The sequence below is a fragment of the Neocloeon triangulifer genome, unplaced genomic scaffold (assembly GCF_031216515.1).
Source record: "Neocloeon triangulifer isolate White Clay Creek 2 clone unplaced genomic scaffold, ASM3121651v1 ptg000009l, whole genome shotgun sequence".
Classification (NCBI taxonomy): Eukaryota; Metazoa; Arthropoda; class Insecta; order Ephemeroptera; family Baetidae; genus Neocloeon; species Neocloeon triangulifer.
Genome location: NW_026775551.1, coordinates 1661270 through 1678894, shown reverse-complemented (window position 1 = coordinate 1678894; position 17625 = coordinate 1661270). Strand labels below are relative to the sequence as shown.

Genomic DNA, 17625 nt, shown 5'->3' with positions numbered 1-17625 from the left:
GTTTAATTAGACGTGGGTGCTGTCGCATTTATCAGGAAATTTTTTAACAAGTCGACGCACAATTTTGAATCATTATTTGCATATCTAGGCACCGAAGCCCCAAATTGGATTAATATCACCAAATATGTAGTCACGACTCCCATGAACTGCAAAAACAAAAGAGGGTCTCAATAACAAACTAAAGCCTTAATTAAGAGTTTTGCTGTATAGGTCTAATTAAAATCAAGTCTTAATTAAAACTTGTGAAGCACACTCACCGAGTAGAGGAGCGAGAAATCTAACGGCATGACTCCAGCAGCCGTAAATTGAACTTTCCTTTGTGACAGCTGCATGGCAAATATTTGCAGCTAGAAATAGATTAGTTTATAAGTAATTTGTTCAGGGGTTTGTCAATAAGAAAAGCGGGACACTTAATTACGATAAGAGCGTGTGATGAGAATCCCATTAGAGCGCGCCTTTGCAGTTTGAAGGTTTAAAACTTTTGAGCAAATTACAACAAGTCTAATAACTATTAAGAATATAAACTGCGCTGAATTGCTTCATTAAAAGTAGACAATATTTTCAATTATATTCTAGTTACTGAATTGGAGTTGCATAAGATAAAAAAGCTTTTCAAATACGACGGAAAGCAATCTGCTGACATGTTCGCTCTATTTGGTTGTTTTAGTGCGTGACGCGTTCGATTGTGATTCTGCACATTCAACAACTCCTCCAATCTTAGTCTCAATTGAGCAAACATTCATCCAATAAGTAAATAATGCTTGATATATACAGCTCTGTGCAAATGCAAGAGACGAAATGATTATTTGTCATGCTAACACCACCAACCTCCTGTCGATTGTCTTCTTCCAACGAGTGGTTTAGCAATTTATGAACTTCTGCCAAAATCAGATCGTTCTGCAAAATTCACAGAAAATTAAAATAATATTTTGAAATTTTTAAAGATTTCAACAATTTTATACAAAAAGTTTAGATAATTTAAAAATAAGTTAATAATGATTTCTATATTTAATTATTATCAAATGCGCACCTTTTTAACGGTCCGTGTGCAAAAATAGACGACGGCATACACGGTGCCGATATGCACAGGGCACAGAACAAGCGCCGACGCCGCTCGTTCGAGCTCGATTGCGTTGGCAAATTCATTGACCCTCTCGGCGTTTGGGCTCAGCACGCTGAAAATCCAAATTATGATGATTTTCAATCGGAGCAGCAGCGCCGTCAATTGGGCCGTGACGTCCACCAGCAGCCGAACGCCAAAAAGTGCGTTGACCTTGGCGGTAAGGCTTGAGAGGGTGGAGTGCGCTCTTCGAAGGTTTCGTACCGTGCTGGCGTACGAGGCGAGATAGGTGGTGTGCAGACTTAGTTGTTGCATCATCGGCAATCTCCATTTGTCCACTAAAACCTGGCAAAATTTTAAATACATTAAATGCTGAAAATAGTATAAATTTAAATTTGCCAGTTATTAATTCGATTAATTCTGTTATTATTTTTACCAGTTTTTTTTTTTTTTTTTTTTAATTTTATTAAAAAGCTATATAATATCTCTAATAAAGCAAAAATTTTCCAAAATAATTGAAAGCAATCAACCTAATGCGTCCCAATCTTTTGAATTCGTTTTGCTCCCATCTCGGATCAGATCCTCTCTAAAAGAGGAAAGTCAATCCTCGTATAATAACATTGTATCGTAACAAATAATGACACAGGGATAATAAAAAAAGGAAAATTATTTGATATGAAAAGGTTCAAACGAATAACAAAGGTTTTATAACAGTAGCTATATGAGGGTTTCAAACACAATATAGGAAAATACCCCATATAAATTCGCGAGGGAAGTTTTTTGGTTCTAAATCTAAATACACAAAAGTGTATCTACTAAGTACATAAATAGACTCTTATTAAGACTCACAAATTTATTAGATCTTATTCATCCCAGAAAAACCAGAAGAAAACTATTTTTAAAATAATTTTTGAATGTTATTTTAAAACAAAATTGTATTCTTTGAAACTAAAATTTGGTAAAAAAAAAATCATTCAGTATTACTCGCGTCTGCTCGCGTCTTCATATAAAAAATAAAGAGAAAATTTGACCACGCACAAGCTATAAAACGTATTTGAGGTATTTATGCAACTTGCGTGACGGCCACGTCAAACGTGTTGCATAACTCGTAAAAACGCAGGCGCTTTTTACTGCAGGAAGTGTTCAAATTGAGAAAATTCACATAACTATGTTGAATTTCACTTATAAAAGTTTCGAATTATTATAATTATCACAGAAAATATAATAGAATAATTTTAAGAAAAAGTGCGTTGTCAAATAATCATCATCGTTAAAATTATATTGTAACTTTCAATCCACTCACCAGTCCGGAGTCAGTTATCGAGTTCGAGGTGCAATTTTTCCTGAGCTGCTTCAGTCGGTGGCTAATCGAGTCGAACGAATGGTCCAGCTCGGAGCACAAGGTGAACAGTTGCAGCTCCATGTAAAAGTTGAAAATGAACTTGAGGTGGAACGGCATGGTGATGAAGGTGTTTAGCAGACTGACTGGCTGCCCGGTCGAGCGAAAAACAACTCTGCCCAAGGCCACCATCACCCTGATCATCGCCAGCACCACCGTGAATAAAATCGCATCGTTGTTCCTCTTCGACAGGTCACCGGTGACCCTGTACTTTGTGCTCACCTGGAGGGAAAAAATTTAAAAATTGATTAATTTGATAAAAAGAAAAAAATTAAATTGTTACCAGAATTTGGTAGATTTTATCAAACTCGCCGGCATGCTTGTAGGTGAGCAAATGCATAATGATGTAACTAATCACGCGCGCCGTCCGAGCCATGAAGTCAAAAATGTAGGCTATTGAAAGGGTCACGTCCGAGCGTCTGTCCAAAAGAGGCTCAAGACCTGAAAGTTGATTTGTGGGAAAAATTTATGGACGTTAAGTAAATTTGGATTAATGGTACACATTTTTAAATATAAATTAGAATTTATGTTAGATGGAGGCAGAAAAACTTCATTAATAACAATTTTTAGAAAAAAAAAATCAGAAAAAAATATAAAGAATCAATTTTAAAATACATTTGTGTAATTAAATATTTTCAAAATATAGAACAACCGAGGTTACAAATTCATTTTAAAATCTGACTTTGAATAATAAAATCAAAAGGGTCGTTTATCGCTTTTAAGATTGTCGTGATTGAAATTAGATTCGGAATAAAAAGCAATCCAGTCGATATATCAGCCTTGCCTGACTTGTAGAGGACGTGGAGGCACGAGAGCGTAACGAGCAGGAATATCACCAGGGAGTACACCCGACTCCAGACGGTCGCTTCGGGCGGCAAACCCAGCACCCGCGAGGATTTGCGCAGGAACACCCTCTCCATGCGTCTGACTCGTCCGAACGAAAAGCATCGCCGCGGTTTCGTCGCACCCCCTTTTATAGGCGAGGACGACACTTCGTCGCCGTCGCCGCGATTTCTGCGCGCAGGTTCAATCTGTGTAATTGGCCGTGCAAGTGGATTCGCACACGCGAGCGAGACTCCTGTTGCTTCATCTCCGGCGTCGCCACAGGTGACCCCCAGCAGCGGCGCCCCATTTGATTTGCATGCGACACGCGCGCGCCTGTTGTTCTTTTCATCGCGGCAGGCAAAACAAACCCCCCGAGAGTGAAAATTGTGGGCCATTGACCATTGAACAGACCTTCTAGAGAATCCCGAGAATTATTACAGCCGATTACGCTTGAGATTAATAGTAATGTTGAAAAAAATTCATTATTTTTTATAATATCAAGTAATTAATTGTGGGTTGTGAATCATGTTTTTTCATTATTCAAATATCAATTTTTAATGGGCACTTAATTTCACTCTTAATTTTATCGTTTTCTTCTCTGTCCGATTAAATCTTACTAACTTTTTAAATAATTCAATGTTATTTAATTGGAGTTGAAGAGATCATCTCGTATTTCTGTAAAATGATTATTTTTGTGTCAATTTTCATGTCATTTTTTTCTCTTAGCATTCCACATTATCATTCCCGAAATAAGTTTTTCGGAATTTTCAATAATTTTTTTTATCCTTGTTTATTTGCAATTTTTTTATAAATTTCTGTGGCAAGTGTGCCATATTATATTCTTAGAAATAGCTACAATGGCAATATTATGTTTTCTGAGATAGCTGATTTGTATTTGAATTTTTACTTGCAATGTAAATATTAAAGATAGAAAAATACAAGATACTATAGAAATTCAATTTCCTTACTCTATTTCATCTTCAAATAATACTATTATATTCCTGAGTTGTACATCTTCATATAAATAGAAAAACTAATTACAGTTACCGACAGATGCAAAATTGTAGGCCTCCTGTTCAAGATTTCAGTTAAGAAATTCAATATTTGTGCCATATATTAGGAAACTTTCAATGTTGGACCAGCAAAAAATAAAACTGAACATTGGAAATAAATAAACATAAATAGGAAAATTTTCAGTACACATTTTGCTGACTGCAACAATTTTCTCAGCATCAAAATTAGCACTGAATTTCAGAAGCTTACAAATTAGTGTAGATCAGGTGATTAGAAAACTTTGTGCAGCATTTTGTCAGCCATGGTCTTCAACAGTGCAACTGCCGAAGCAACCCTACCAAGTGTTTGACCGAATTCACTCTCAGTCACCTAAATCAAACCAAAAAATTTAAATTAAGTTTGATTTTTTTATGCTTGATGAAACATTACCTCCTTCAACGCTTCCTCGTCGTTTTCTCCAATGGGTTTCCGCTCACACCAGATTGGTTTCCAAGTGGTTGGTTTGTCACACTTATTCACACCAGCATCATTGAATTTGCCTAAATAGAAAAACAGAGATAAAACAAAATGCTTTTTCACTCAAAACATTAACCCGATAATTATACCGAAATAGAAGGATCTGTTGTTGAAGAGGGATCTGGTCAAGAACGGAAGTTTTGATGACCGCAGAGTCAACTTTCTCCTCTTTGCAGTCAGGATCTTCTTGTCTGCAGGTTTCTTATTTTCAACCTTTGCTTTAGGAGGTGCTGGGGGTGGAGCAGTAGCTTGAGGATTGAACTGGAGCTCGACACAAGCTTGATGGTACAATTTACGACTGTACTTGTTCAGCATTTCTTCCTTGTGAGGACCAAATGGCTTGATGAATTTAGGCCCACAAGTACCCCTGCAATTTGAATGACGACAATTGAAAATAAACAATGAGAAAATTGCAAAGTACTTTTGATGGGTTCCGAAGAAGAAAACTTGGTATTTGCAAAGATCCGTGTTGCCGGAGGCATGCTCAATGATATCATCAATCTGTAAAATATGGTTAGAATTTTAAAGATCCAAACTGTTCTTCAGCTTACCCTGGCAGGCCACGGGTTGTAGCCTCTGACCTGAGCGAACACAAGTTCGCCCAAATCAAACAAGGGCGCCTGCTTGGAAGAATCAGAATGCTTTCGTTTGCGTCCTCTTCGGCCCTTTTTGAGAGGCTTTGCCTCAGTTTCGGACGACTGATCTTCTTCAACGTCAGAAAACAGGTCCTCATCCTGCTCTAACTTCACATCGGAAGCCAGCAACTTGGACACATTCTTCTTGAGATCTTCTTCGTCCAGGTCGGAGCTATCGTCAAAATTCTGCTTCCTGCTGGAAGTGCCGCTTTCTCCGTAGCTCTTTTCATCGGAAAATGCATTAGATTCGAAGAGGCCCATTTTGACCAATTTTTCGTACACTTTCCACTCCACTTCATCTTCATCTTCATCTGGTTCTGGCTTCACGTTAATCAGACCTTCCATTCCTTGGGTTGTTATTAACACCTGCAAAAAAATTATACATACACATTTAAAAAGACACAAAATTTTTATCTAGCAAAACATTCGAAACTTTTCTCTCTTAATTTTTTCGTTCTCTAAGCTCCTGAAAACTTAAATTTTGTCAGGTCAAGGACATAAAATGCAAAGCAAAACCAAAAAGAAGAGTGTGCGGCTGACCGCCGAGGAAACTTACACGTATAGACGTAGCAATTGATTAATATATACACCTTATCCTAGAGATACGCGCTCCTTTCTCTCATAAATCTCAACTCGACTGCACTTGACACTTGATTTTCGCTGTAACGACAGAACGAAACGAACAGACGAACAGAGCTCGCTTTGTCTCGCTTGAAGAGAGAAAAGAATCTCCTCACATGAGAGCGATGTTGCAATTTTTCATACATACGAAAAATACATAGATGAAGTTTTGTTTTGTAATTAGTTTTTAAACTGTGCGAAACTGTGTAAATTTAAATTCTAAATGAGAAAATGGAGATATTGAATTACATTTAAGGAGCACATCTCATTATCTAAACTCATACAAATGCGAAAATTGGAGAGACCGATAAATGGCAACAGTGTACAGTCTTGCGAGTTCGATGTTGGGTGACTTCATGGGTGGTCCGCGGATGCTCACATTTCTCGCAATCCTCGCGCATGTCTTTGCTCAATGCTGTTCAAACCGGACCAAACATGCACGAAGCCGATTTTTGTGTGAATTAGCTTTCGCTCTTTCCCTTTCTTGAACACGACGCACATATTTCTGTTCGCCGCGCCGTGTCTATTATTCTCATACAAATTAAATCAATTTTATACCATTTCTGCAATAATTATTTATGCAAAAATAATAAAAATTCCTTTTACATTCACTGCTTTTTCAAAAGAGATTTACAAATCAACTTGATAGATTTTTTAATACATATTTTTAATTTGCGAATAAATATATTTTAGAATGTGCGCCGTGAGCTGTTATGAAACAGATTAAATCCATTTATAGTTACTTTTATTGCTATTAAGAAAGATTTGGAGTTAAAACCATTTAATTTTTGCATGAATTTTTTTAAAGTCGCAAATAAAAATATCTTATTGAAAAAATTATTATTTATTATTTATTTATTCCTTAAAATAAATTACTTCCATATTTTCTGAATAAAAAAAAAATCGATTTTAGCCAAAAAAATTCTAATTCCAGCTAAATGAAAGTTGCTGCAATCGCAATTAAACGCAAAATAAAAAGAGCGCTTCTCACACCAAACTCATTCTGAATCAATTGCGTTGTGCCATAAAATAATTTTTGTTTCACTGAATAAGTGGACTGACCTATTTCCTATGCGGGAAAGATATAGAAGTTAGTCGCGCCTTTCATCAATAATAATGGCACCATTTATTTTGGCCATTAATCCTTTTTTCGTGTCAGTGCACAAAACAAGTTGAAAGTGGATGGCTTAACGCCAGTCATTTTTCCCTTTTTGACATTGGAAAAAAACGGTGTTTAGAGCTTCTCATAGGACAGAGTGGAGCATGAATTCACAACAGGTCAAAGGTGTGATGAGTTTTGCAGGAAAAACTGTCAACAGCAGAGAAAACAGAAGAAACTAGAGACTTATTAAATTAAATATTTATTACCTTCTCAACAACTACAATATTCAAGACAGATAATTAGAGAGGGATTAAAGATTCAGTATTTCGGCAAGCAATGCTTTTTGTTTGTATACTTAAATTCCTTCGAACAATATTTTGTATTGACAAGAATGATTATTTATTCCAAACAATTGTGTCAAATACAAACAAATACAAATTGAGAGAAATATAACTTTTGAAAAATTATCACCTTAGTGATTTCACAACATACTCGGGGAAATTATTTTTTTTTCTATATGGGGTAAAATATAAAAATATATTAAGCAATTGTCAAGACTGTTATCAGAAAAAATAGAATTCCTATCCTTTCAATTCACGAGGAATAAAATTTCGAAAGGATGGCAAAAATTACTCTGTGTTGGTCACCTTTATTTACACAGGAGTGAAGTAAGCCTCACCAACTTGGTCGGAGTTGACCAAATTGATAAAAGGGGTCAGTTCTCTATTAATACTCTCATCAGTCATTTCATCATCATTGTGCCATTCAGGGTAGTCATACCTGACCCGTGCCAATTTGGGGCAGCTGGATACGATGGTTTTGAGCATGAAGGCCAGTGTTTCAGTGTAGTCTTCAAAATCTTCTCGATCGGTAATTTCACCAAGTTCATCACCGCCAGCTTCAATTTCCAGGAATCTCAAATTCTGCAGAATTTTTCTCTCATTGACGAGGCTGGTGATAGCGCAGCAGTCACTCTCTGGCACCATGATTTCCGTCAGAGAGACGTATTCCAGCATCGGGGCTCGGAGAACAGGAGTGAGGATGTGCTCGGGCACACTCAGAAGGTGGTGCAGGTCCAGTTTCTTCAAGCAAAGTGCATGCGGAGCTCCTTTGGAGGTCAACAAGGGTTTGGCAGCTAGATGGATGTCAAAGTAAAGAACAAGGGTCTCCAAAGCAGGGCATGACATGATGAACTGATGAAGATCAACTTTTATCTGTTCGACCACTCCATCTTGGGTCAGAATGAGTTGAGTCAGTTGAGAGCCCACAGAGTTGAGGACAGCTTTCAGGCACTTTGGAGAAAATTGGTCGAGGATGACAGATGAGAGATTTTTCAGTCCTTTCAAATTTGGACCATTCTTGCGAACATTTGGGGAGAGCAGCTTCAAATGCGTCAAATTTGGCATCACCTTCGCCAATCTGAAATAATTTAAGTTTTTTAGTGAAACAATTCAAAACATGAAATACTTTAATTTATCCTACCTATTTCCCATCACGTACTCCGAAGTGGTGAAGTGCTCCAGTTCGATAGGGGTTTTCAGATCAGTTGGGATTGGCAGTTCAACGCCGAAATATTGCAGATCAGCTCTGCAAGCAACCACCTTCAAGGAAGGCTTTACTTTGAAAAGCAAAGCTGCAACATCCCCAGCGAGAAGCTTGGAGCCCCTGGCAGAAAACTCGAAAATCTTCAACAGCAGAAGATTTTCAGTTAGAAACTCAATGCCAGGAGCAGTGACATCCTTCAACATCAATCCCAAAGTCTGCAGCAGCTTCAGTTTGGAAATAATTTTCAGGTCCCCTTGAGTTAAAAATTAATATTTTTCTTATTCGATTGGAATTTTAAATTTACCATCAGTAAAGCTGAAATCTGGGATTTGAAGGCATTGAAGATTTTCCATCAATTTTAGCTGCCTCTTCATGCCGATAGGAATTTCAGGTGGAGGAAGTTTCCTTCTCATATTTATGATCATCACAAGAATTGGGTTGACTGCTGTCCTTGAGCTCTCTTCTCTAGCCTCAGTGTGAAAGGTTTCACAACTGTTGAGGAATTTGATCTTTGCAGGGCATTTGCTGGCCAGAAGTTTGAAGATTTCCTTGGTTTTCTCCCTTCTTGTTGGAGCTTCGTGATTTGCAGCTGCAGTGCAAATTGTCATGTCGAACAAATCCAGTTCATCAAAAATGAGGCCTTTGGTAACTTCATCAAGGCCTTTGGGAAAGCTGTGATGATTTTGGTAATTGTGGACATCAAGAGCAGACTGTTGAGAAAACAGGTGAGAGAGGATCTTGATTTTTGGGTGTGTTTGGCCTCCAGCTATTTGGTCTGAAAATTGAGTTGCAATAATTAATATTTAAATAGTTTTATCATGTTGACTTAGCGAACGACTTAGCCGCTTAAACAGGAAGAGTTATTTAACAAAAAATTCAAACAAAATGGGAAAATACAGAAACAATAAAATCTCAAAAATTAAGAAAACAAAAATTTCTTCTCAGAATTCTCAGCAGGATTAAAAAGAAATGGTAAGATATAAATTGAGGATCAATGAAATTAATTGTTAGATAATTAACGTACCATCACACGACACAATCATTTTCAATTTCTGGAGCTGATCGATGCCAGCGGTTGTGGAAAAGTATTCCAACTTCTTAGGAATCATCTTGATGCACAAGTTTTGCAGAGTGTCCAAATTTCTTCTCGACTGCAGAATCCTGGCTCGCCTCATCAGTTCAGCATCATTGCCTTCCATTTTGGCCAAGTCAACTGCACAAAAATTAGAGGTGAATATAAAAAAAAATCAAGAGTTTCGCCATTATATGTCAAATGATAAAAAAGTTATACATCAGCATTTAGGCCCGTGCCGATAAAAATTACATAAAATTAAAAAAAAGGAGAGAAAAATTGTTTGACTGCAATCTCTTTCATCAATTTAGTGCGCAATATGGACATAACTTCCTAATTATTTGGATAAAAAAGCTAATACGGCATTTATCTAAAAATTATGTTTATATACCGAATGACAAATTTACATTATTATTTTTTAAGTAATGAGCATGTACAATGAAATAACCATAATAATCAAAATTTACCTACTAAATTTGCTAGCAAATAGACACGACGCAAAATTGTGTGAGACCCACGGAAAGATCGAGTCTATCACAGAAGAAAGCCGCGTCTCGAATGAGATGAGACGTGCAGCGACTTGTCTGGTTTTGTATTTAGTGAGCGTCGCAAGCCCTCGGCCCCTCGCCCTCACCACTCAATAGCGCATGAGCCGACCGACACCGACACACTCAAACGGCTGAAATGGGCTGAAACAAGATCAAACATGCAATTTGTTGATTTGTCAATCCATGTCTTGTTCGCTCTATGATTTTTCTATCGCTCGCTGGCCTCGCTGCACGAGAACCAATTTGCGCCGCCAGCGCCTCTAACGGCATGGGGTGTTAAACTTGCTCACAGGAGAGCTCCATAAAGGCGCATGGTGAAACACAAATTTGCCTACTTTCAGGCGCTAATGCGTTCCCTATGCTGGCCAGTATGTGTTGGAAATCACCACATATTTCAATGTTTATTTTGTTTGGGCGACGTGCGCGAGCTGATATCAGTGATTTCCGTCGCGTTTTCGGACTTTTCGGACTGGTTGAAGTCGGCTGATGATAATTTGAGGTAGGATTAAGACATTTGATGATGCCTTTATTCATTTTTCGTGAAATTAATCGTTCAATTCTTTAATAATTGTTGATAAAGAGACTGAAAATCAGCGTCTCTTTTCTTGCATATCGCGATCGCGGGATATATACAAGACCGTACAATGGGGCGGCTATTGAGTTTTAAAATTTTTGAAAGGGAGCTCGTCAGCTGTGAAAAATTACCAAATTATCTCTAGTATATTTCAAATATTTCCATTTTTAAAAACAAAAAATTGCATTAATGAAGCAAAATAAATCAAATTTCATCGTTTGAACTTTGCATTTTCATGCTGTTTAGTGTTAAAATATATTTTGATTATTTCTAGATTGAATACGAATACACCAAGAAAAAGTTTTATCAATTAGAGGCTCCTTGGCGATACTAAATTTGAGCCCAGTCGGCGAGGAGCGAAATCGTGTTCATTTTGAGAAATACCTCTGCTGCCGCCGTGCCGCGGATGGAATGATCAGAATGATGATCAAATTGAGGATGTCCGCCGCTTGCGGCAGGCAGCGGCTTCCAATTTTCCAACTTCAGCGGTGTGATAAGCGCGCGCTCTGGAAAAACTGTTCATCTTTGAAAAATTGGTTTTTAATTTTACGAAACTTAATTAAATTTATCCCTCAATGCAATGATATAAATTTATTTTTAGAGAAAGGCACGGACTTTCTTTCCGCAATTGTAATTTTTGTGGCAAAATAATTTTTTCACATTTTAAAGAATGCTCAAAAATAAAAATATTTGACACGCCGATTTCAATGGCTATTTTGGAAAAATTCTTAAAAATTTATTTCTGTCTTAAAAAATGAAATTTTATTTTTGAGCATTCTTTAAAATGTGAAAAAAATATTTTACTACAAAAATTACAATTGCGGAAAGAAAGTCCGTGCCTTTCTCTAAAAAAAATCATATTAAAGTTTAAACTTTTTTATTTTAAATTTTATGAGAAAAATGGAACTTTGCAAACCTTAATTTTTTCACAACGCCGAGGAAAATTTTGAGTTTTAATTTATATCATTGCTGAGAGATAAATTTAATTGGGTTTTATAAAAACAAATTTTTCAAAAAGATGAACAGTTTTTCCAGAGCGCTTACCACCGGCAGCGCCGTTGAAGTTGGAAATTGGAAGCCGCTCTCTGCCGCAAGCGGCGGCCGTCCTCAATTTACTGGATGATTTTTTTAGTCGTTTCATACAAAATGAAATAAAAATATTTTTTATCTGCCGGCTGCAGCCATAAGTCATGGGCTAAGAATTATTTGGACAAATTTTCTCTAAAACAATTTTAAAGAAAAAAATTTTAGTCAAAACATTTAGAATTAATTGGGATATTTTTTTTTACAAAACAATTAATTACTCCAAAAACCCATCATCATCATCAGCCGTGTTTTAAGTTTTATTTAAATAAAACTTTATATTATAATGAAATTATTAAAAAAAAATCCAATAAAAAATTTTTGAACTTGTGTTATTTTCAAAGAATAAGTAACATGCATTTAAAATGTTGTTCATCATAATAAATTGTTAATTTACGATAGCAAAATGCCCTGAAAATTGAAGCCAAATTTGCATATGTGAATTAATTAAGACCACCGGGGTCTCGATCATGAAAATCTTTTGAAACGGTCGCGCAATGCATCATGGCTCTATAGGCCGCTGAAGTCACCACTTTTGATTGGCTGTTGGTTTTCGGTGGCGCAAATTTCAAATTTTCACCAGCGTGTGAAAGTGACATGAATAAATAAAATCAACGGGAAAGCATTAATTTGTACAAATAATAGCAAAATTAACATACCTGGGACCAGTTTATGAGTGCGGCGCCTCTTCCAAGTGGTCGGCTGAACGAGAAAATTCCCCATTCGCCTCAATTCGATGAGATACGGTGGCGATTCATGAAAATTTTCACCTTTCTCGCCATTTTCCTTCTTCCAAGGAATCCAAGGACAAGTTGGGCACAACGGCAGCGGCGAGTGATAAGAGAAAGAAAAGAGTGTTGGTGGGAGCGCATTCCAATGCTGCTGCATTGTGCAGGTAGCGCTCCCTCCCAACCCTCCCTCATTTCCTTTTCTCTCGCCGGCTGCCCATGCACCTGGAAACTTCCTCGCTGGAGGAAAAATGGCGAATCGGGCATAACTATCAGCAATCAGCCCGTATCTCACCAAAATAAGGCGAATGATGGATTTTCTTGCCGCGCCGACCACTCGGAAGTGCCGCCGCACTTATTGACTCGCCCCAGTAGGTGTGTGAATATTTCCTTGATTTTTTAAAACATTTATTAAAATTGCGCCTAAACTTATTCGGTCCTGTTTATCATGAAAACACTGCCACTCCCCCTGCTGGTGCCCACAGAGGACATGTCTGACAAGCAGATTGGTTCGAGACCCCGGTGATTAAGACAAAGAAAAAAGGCGACAAAAAAATTGAAATAAAATGTACCAAAAATTTCTCAAAGTGCCACGCCCCTTTTTGATTTTGGGCTGAACACATAAACCCTCTTGATGACCACCGACCGCCTCCTTTCAAAACACAAAAATAAATCAAATAAATTAATATTATTTTATAATAAATTCTTTTATATATAATAAAAATGTAGGTAATTATCAAAAGCATAATGCAAGCTTGAATGTCAATTTATTTGATTTTAACAATGACAAAAAAACTTCAGAGATCAGTACATAAAAAAAAAAACACTATCATGGTTAGTGGTATTGAAAGGAAATAAGAAAAAAATATTTATATTAAATTTATAATTGTATTTTATATATCGACTCATTTAATCATGAATTTTTCTCATATATTCAGTGGTGTAAATCAGCCTGCTCCATATCCGATTATTGGAGGTCTGGCCTTTTGATCCCCTCTCCCCGCTGGCGCTGCGTGACGTCACGGGGGAACGTCCGCCATATTGGCTATTGATATTCTGAGTGGCGATTCACGTTTTTTCGTCGAGTAACGTGTTTTGTGGCCGTGCGGGGCACTTTCATCGCTCGATGAACAGTGCTACACGTTCTCACATGTTTCTTCAACGAAGCGGCAGGCGGAAACGGATGAGTTCAGTCGAAGGAAGCTCACAAAGACGACAAATCGCGACGGAGCGATCGCTGAGTGAGAGAGGGGCGCGGTGAATGCGATTCTTTCCGTCTTTGCCGTTTAAATGAATTGTTTTCGGCCGAATCGCCCAATATTTGGCCATGAACGTGTGTGCAGAAGGTGTCCGACGAACCGAGTGTCGCAACAAGGAGGTGGAAAATGGAAAACGTGAGTTGAGGGTGGAACTAAACGCCGGTCAACCTTCAAAAACACCTTGTTTTCATTTTGCCCGACACTTGGCCTTTTGCTTCCTCACCACTCTTCGGTTAGAGATTTCTAATTTGATAAATTTTTTCATGTTGACCAGCGTCACAAATGACTTAATCTAAAGGGTGGAAGATGATTTATAATTTGTGGTTCTTGTTTTCGCTTGAAACACGTCGACACTCTCTCGCTTGCCGCTCGTTGCCCTTTGCTTTTTCGCCTTGCTCTGTTTTTTACCACGCACGATCTTATTTGTTAATTAATATTTTTCCATGTTAAACAAAAAATCCAAAATATAAACATTTAATTCATTTTATTTCAGCGCATCTCACAATCAGGATACATCATGTCTGACAGGCCAGGGCTCCCCCCGAGAGGTGATCTCGAAAGAGACGGACACAGAGCCCCTGGAACATCCCCCTTTGAGAGCTGGGTGTCCACACTCCCAGCGCCCTCACTGCCCTCGGCAGGCCATTTTCCAGGTGGTCCAGGTCCTGGTTTTCCATATCAGCCGACGCCAACAACCTGGTCCTCGGGCAGTTGCGAGGAGGCGGCCCTGCTCCACCTTCGAACACGCTGATCGATTCGCTACACAGAATCATGTAGTTGGAAAAGCCTGCCATCAAGCACACCATATTAAGGTATAGTCGGTTTAGTATAGTAAATGAGGAATAAAAAATAAAATTTATTTTTCAATAATTATTGAAAATATTTAAATTTTTATAAATACTGCGGAGCTGGTTGATTTCTTATTTTAATTCGTATTGTGCAAAACTGATTGGAGATTTAAATACGCTTTATTAACAATATAAATTTTTTCAGCCCATGTTTTGCTGTTTGCATTGAGGGGATGTAAGCAGTTCTTTGTGCAACATGCCGCCAGGAAGAAGAATGTGCCGACCACACTTGAGCACGGAGAGTGTTCCGTTCTCCGACCAAAATACATTCGTCCGCAATTTCTCGCTGCTATCACAAAACGGCTGGCGCTCCAAGTATGTTATTTGTTTTATTTGATCGACTTCAAATCATGAAAATTACCTATTATTATACTCTAAAAATTTGCATTTATTTCTAGCAGCCACTTCCACAAAGTCACTTGGATGGACGGACACAAGAAATGGTTTATCGGCTAACCGGACACCAAGAAGAATACCGATTTTTCTGGTGAAGTGCTAGTGGGGGCCAGCTAGAAATCAACCTGTCAAGCCAGGGAATGAAATTTCCATTATATTATTGTGATCATTTTTTTTTTTTTTAACAAGCTTTATTTTTAAATGGGACTTTTTAGTTTTTATTCAACTGCGCACTTTGATTATCAGGATTATCATAAACCTTTCATTCATTAAAAAAAAAATTTGGTTACTCTCTGTTGAGAATTAAACAAAAAAACGGTTTTAAAAATTAATAACTGGAATCTTTTTATTTGCTGTTTTGCATGATAAATTTACGAAAATTGATTACAAGTCTAGTTAATCCAAATTTTATTTCTCCTCGATGTTCTTGAAGTTTTGTCAACCCCTGCATTAGCCATTGTGGTCACGACAGAACCTTTGTTCTTGTTCCTTGCTTGGTTGAGACACCGAAGCCGACAGCACAATCTGAGAAATCCAAACGTTTTGATGGCTTTGAGAGGTGCCGTAATATTTTTCTTTGTTGCCATTTCAATGAATTTCGCAGTGATTCCTTCTTCTTTGTTTACAGCTTTGCCATGAATTTGAATGAAAATTTTGTCCATTTCCACAGCTGCTGCTGCAAATTCATCTGATGGGGCAAAACGTCCCAGTTTAGAATACGGCTCTACCCAAGGAGGAATGTTTGTTGGCGAGCTGCTTGATCTGAGTTCGGGGTGCTCTTTACGTAGGCGAAACGCAACAACACCTGCTAGGCCAGCCACCCCATTATCATAGGCCACCCTCGAACAACTAGAGCTGTTGCAGATGTCTTCAGGGGCTTCTCCCTCCTCTTCGCTCATCAGACCTTCTTGCTCTTGATCATCGCTTTCAACGTCTGATGTGCTCTCCTCGTTTTTGCAAGTATCTGCCTGTTCTGCGATCTCCGTGTTGGCAAGAATTTCTGCATACTCTTCACCATCAGGGGTGTCTTCCTGATAATCTTCATTTGACTGTTCCATTTCCAAGTCATCACTGCTTTCATCGAGCAGGTTCGCTACCGACTAGAAACATAATATTGTTATTTTTTTATTCATGGCTAATTTTTTTTTCTCATTACCTGGCCTGTTATTGAAACAATATCCTTGTCAATTGCCTTGACATTGCCTGTTCCTGTGAGACACTTGGATGGGTTTCTCACAATAGCGTAGTTTGAAATTCGGTAAATGAAGTCCACTGGAGTGGGGTTGATGTACGTCCCGCCTTGGCTCCGAATAATCGAAAACAGAATTTCCAAGCCATCTTGACAAATTCGGTATGTGTGGATCAAAATTTCATGATCAGGAAAGCGCCTCTTTAAATCCTCCAAGAGGCCTTTTAAAGCTTTGATGTTTTGGATCATGCCCTTTTGAAAGTAGAGCATTCCAGTGGCCTTTCCCTTGTTTTTCTTTTTTGCTTTGCTTGGCTTCTCTTTCTTCCTCATTTTCTCAAGAAACTGAAATAATGAATATTTTATTTTGCAGTTAATATAAGTTAGAAAAAAAACCTCCAGCATTTCATCCAGAGCTGCTTGCTGCTCATCCTCTCTGGCACCAAAAGGTAGTTTTGTTGAAGGAATTTCGTCCTCTCTACCCAAATGCTCTTCTTTTAGACGCAAGTCTTCGTGAACATTGAAGATGTCGAAAAAATCATTGAAAATTTTGCAGTATCTTGAAGTGGCCTAAAATTATTATAATTTTTTTTAATTGCGTTGATAATTAAAAATTTGATTTCTAATTTTTTTTTTGTCTAAAAAGTATAACTTTTTAACATATAATATTATTTACATTTATTTTTGGATATTTTTCTGCAATTTAGTATAACTATCTTTTGTTTAATTTTTATACTAACTTTGTAGTGCGGAGATTTGATATGACCAGAATCGCCAGCGTCTAATAAGCAACGAGCCACCGAATTCGACAAAGTCTGGACTGCCAAATCTACTTTCTGCCGGTCTTGATGGCGAGCCTCAAGATGACGCCAAGTCAGTTTGTGATCGGAAAACTCGGTATTGTTCTGCAAACTCAACAATTCTTCAAAAGGCTGTTTGCACGCGATCTCTTGATCTTTGACTGGCTTGCTTGGGTCAAGGACGAAGCCTTGATCAAATGCATGATTCCTTCCATTTTTTACATCGTGTGGTGAATCAGAAAACACAAAAATTTTTTCCTTGGTCACTATATGTTCAAAACTTTGATTTTGTGTGTTGATGTTCAGCTCTTTTAAAAGAGCCCTATTTGTTGGACCAAGATCACAGTCAAATGTCACCACCTCAAGGTCCCTTTTGTACAGCTCCTCTACGATGTAATCAATCCTCTTTTTTGT

General features: G+C 37.7%; 4 protein-coding genes and 1 long non-coding RNA gene across 10 annotated transcripts in view; 2 read left to right on the top strand and 3 right to left on the bottom strand.

Annotated features, from left to right (window-relative positions):
* Positions 1–2: 2 nt before the first annotated feature.
* On the bottom strand, positions 3–3379 carry LOC132195481 (putative gustatory receptor 28b). Its single transcript, XM_059617499.1, has 7 exons — positions 3244–3379; positions 2743–2900; positions 2364–2681; positions 1031–1405; positions 829–897; positions 258–347; positions 3–146 (listed from the first exon to the last, which is right to left on the bottom strand). The coding sequence occupies exons 1-7, from the start codon at positions 3377–3379 to the stop codon at positions 3–5; spliced, it is 1290 nt and encodes a 429-aa protein (XP_059473482.1).
* A 669-nt stretch (positions 3380–4048) lies between these two features.
* On the bottom strand, positions 4049–6286 carry LOC132195218 (uncharacterized). The gene is made up of 6 exons (XM_059617062.1): positions 6006–6286; positions 5366–5815; positions 5236–5315; positions 4904–5181; positions 4728–4837; positions 4049–4667 (listed from the first exon to the last, which is right to left on the bottom strand). Exons 2-6 carry the CDS (start codon positions 5792–5794, stop codon positions 4569–4571), a joined length of 996 nt encoding a protein of 331 aa, XP_059473045.1. The 5' UTR covers positions 5795–5815; positions 6006–6286; the 3' UTR covers positions 4049–4568.
* A 1128-nt stretch (positions 6287–7414) lies between these two features.
* On the bottom strand, positions 7415–12802 carry LOC132195104 (uncharacterized). Of its 3 annotated transcripts, none has more exons than XM_059616859.1 (6): positions 12654–12802; positions 10257–10478; positions 9742–9930; positions 9022–9492; positions 8655–8970; positions 7415–8591 (listed from the first exon to the last, which is right to left on the bottom strand). In XM_059616859.1, exons 3-6 carry the CDS (start codon positions 9914–9916, stop codon positions 7826–7828), a joined length of 1728 nt encoding a protein of 575 aa, XP_059472842.1. In that variant the 5' UTR covers positions 9917–9930; positions 10257–10478; positions 12654–12802; the 3' UTR covers positions 7415–7825. The 3 variants fall into 3 exon arrangements, with proteins under 3 accessions (XP_059472842.1, XP_059472841.1, XP_059472843.1); XM_059616858.1 differs by having other exon boundaries at positions 10261–10478; XM_059616860.1 differs by lacking the exon at positions 12654–12802 and having other exon boundaries at positions 10261–10480.
* LOC132195103 (atrial natriuretic peptide receptor 1) overlaps positions 10622–17625 on the top strand; it is a 145608-nt gene continuing 138604 nt past the window's right edge. For 3 of the 4 annotated variants that reach the window (XM_059616856.1, XM_059616857.1, XM_059616855.1), the window contains exon 1: positions 10721–10836. Coding sequence is in view for 1 of the 4 variants with exons in the window: in XM_059616852.1 (XP_059472835.1) it covers positions 10649–10836 (188 nt within the window). In the remaining 3 variants the exon portion in view is untranslated. Of the gene's footprint in view, positions 10837–17625 lie in introns of all 4 variants that reach the window. The other variant, XM_059616852.1, reaches the window with a different exon arrangement.
* Positions 13791–15406, top strand: LOC132195109 (uncharacterized). The gene is made up of 4 exons (XR_009441614.1): positions 13791–14116; positions 14475–14793; positions 14975–15144; positions 15228–15406. It is a non-coding gene; the product is annotated as an uncharacterized LOC132195109 (long non-coding RNA).

Excerpts from the sequence above, each read along its gene's own strand:
- LOC132195481 (XM_059617499.1), bottom strand. The coding sequence starts at position 3,379 with ATGGAGAGGGTGTTCCTGCGCAAATCCTCGCGGGTGCTGGGTTTGCCG. Across the intron at positions 2,901-3,243 it reads CCACGTCCTCTACAAGTCAG|GTCTTGAGCCTCTTTTGGAC; the intron begins GCAAGGCTGATA and ends ATCAACTTTCAG. Across the intron at positions 147-257 it reads ATTTCTCGCTCCTCTACTCG|TTCATGGGAGTCGTGACTAC; the intron begins GTGAGTGTGCTT and ends TTGTTTTTGCAG.
- LOC132195104 (XM_059616859.1), bottom strand. The coding sequence starts at position 9,916 with ATGGAAGGCAATGATGCTGAACTGATGAGGCGAGCCAGGATTCTGCAG. Across the intron at positions 8,971-9,021 it reads AGATTTCAGCTTTACTGATG|GGGACCTGAAAATTATTTCC; the intron begins GTAAATTTAAAA and ends TTTTAACTCAAG. Across the intron at positions 8,592-8,654 it reads GAGTACGTGATGGGAAATAG|ATTGGCGAAGGTGATGCCAA; the intron begins GTAGGATAAATT and ends AAATTATTTCAG.
- LOC132195218 (XM_059617062.1), bottom strand. The coding sequence starts at position 5,794 with ATGGAAGGTCTGATTAACGTGAAGCCAGAACCAGATGAAGATGAAGAT. Across the intron at positions 5,316-5,365 it reads ACAACCCGTGGCCTGCCAGG|ATTGATGATATCATTGAGCA; the intron begins GTAAGCTGAAGA and ends CATATTTTACAG. Across the intron at positions 5,182-5,235 it reads TTCTTCGGAACCCATCAAAA|GGGTACTTGTGGGCCTAAAT; the intron begins GTACTTTGCAAT and ends TTCAAATTGCAG.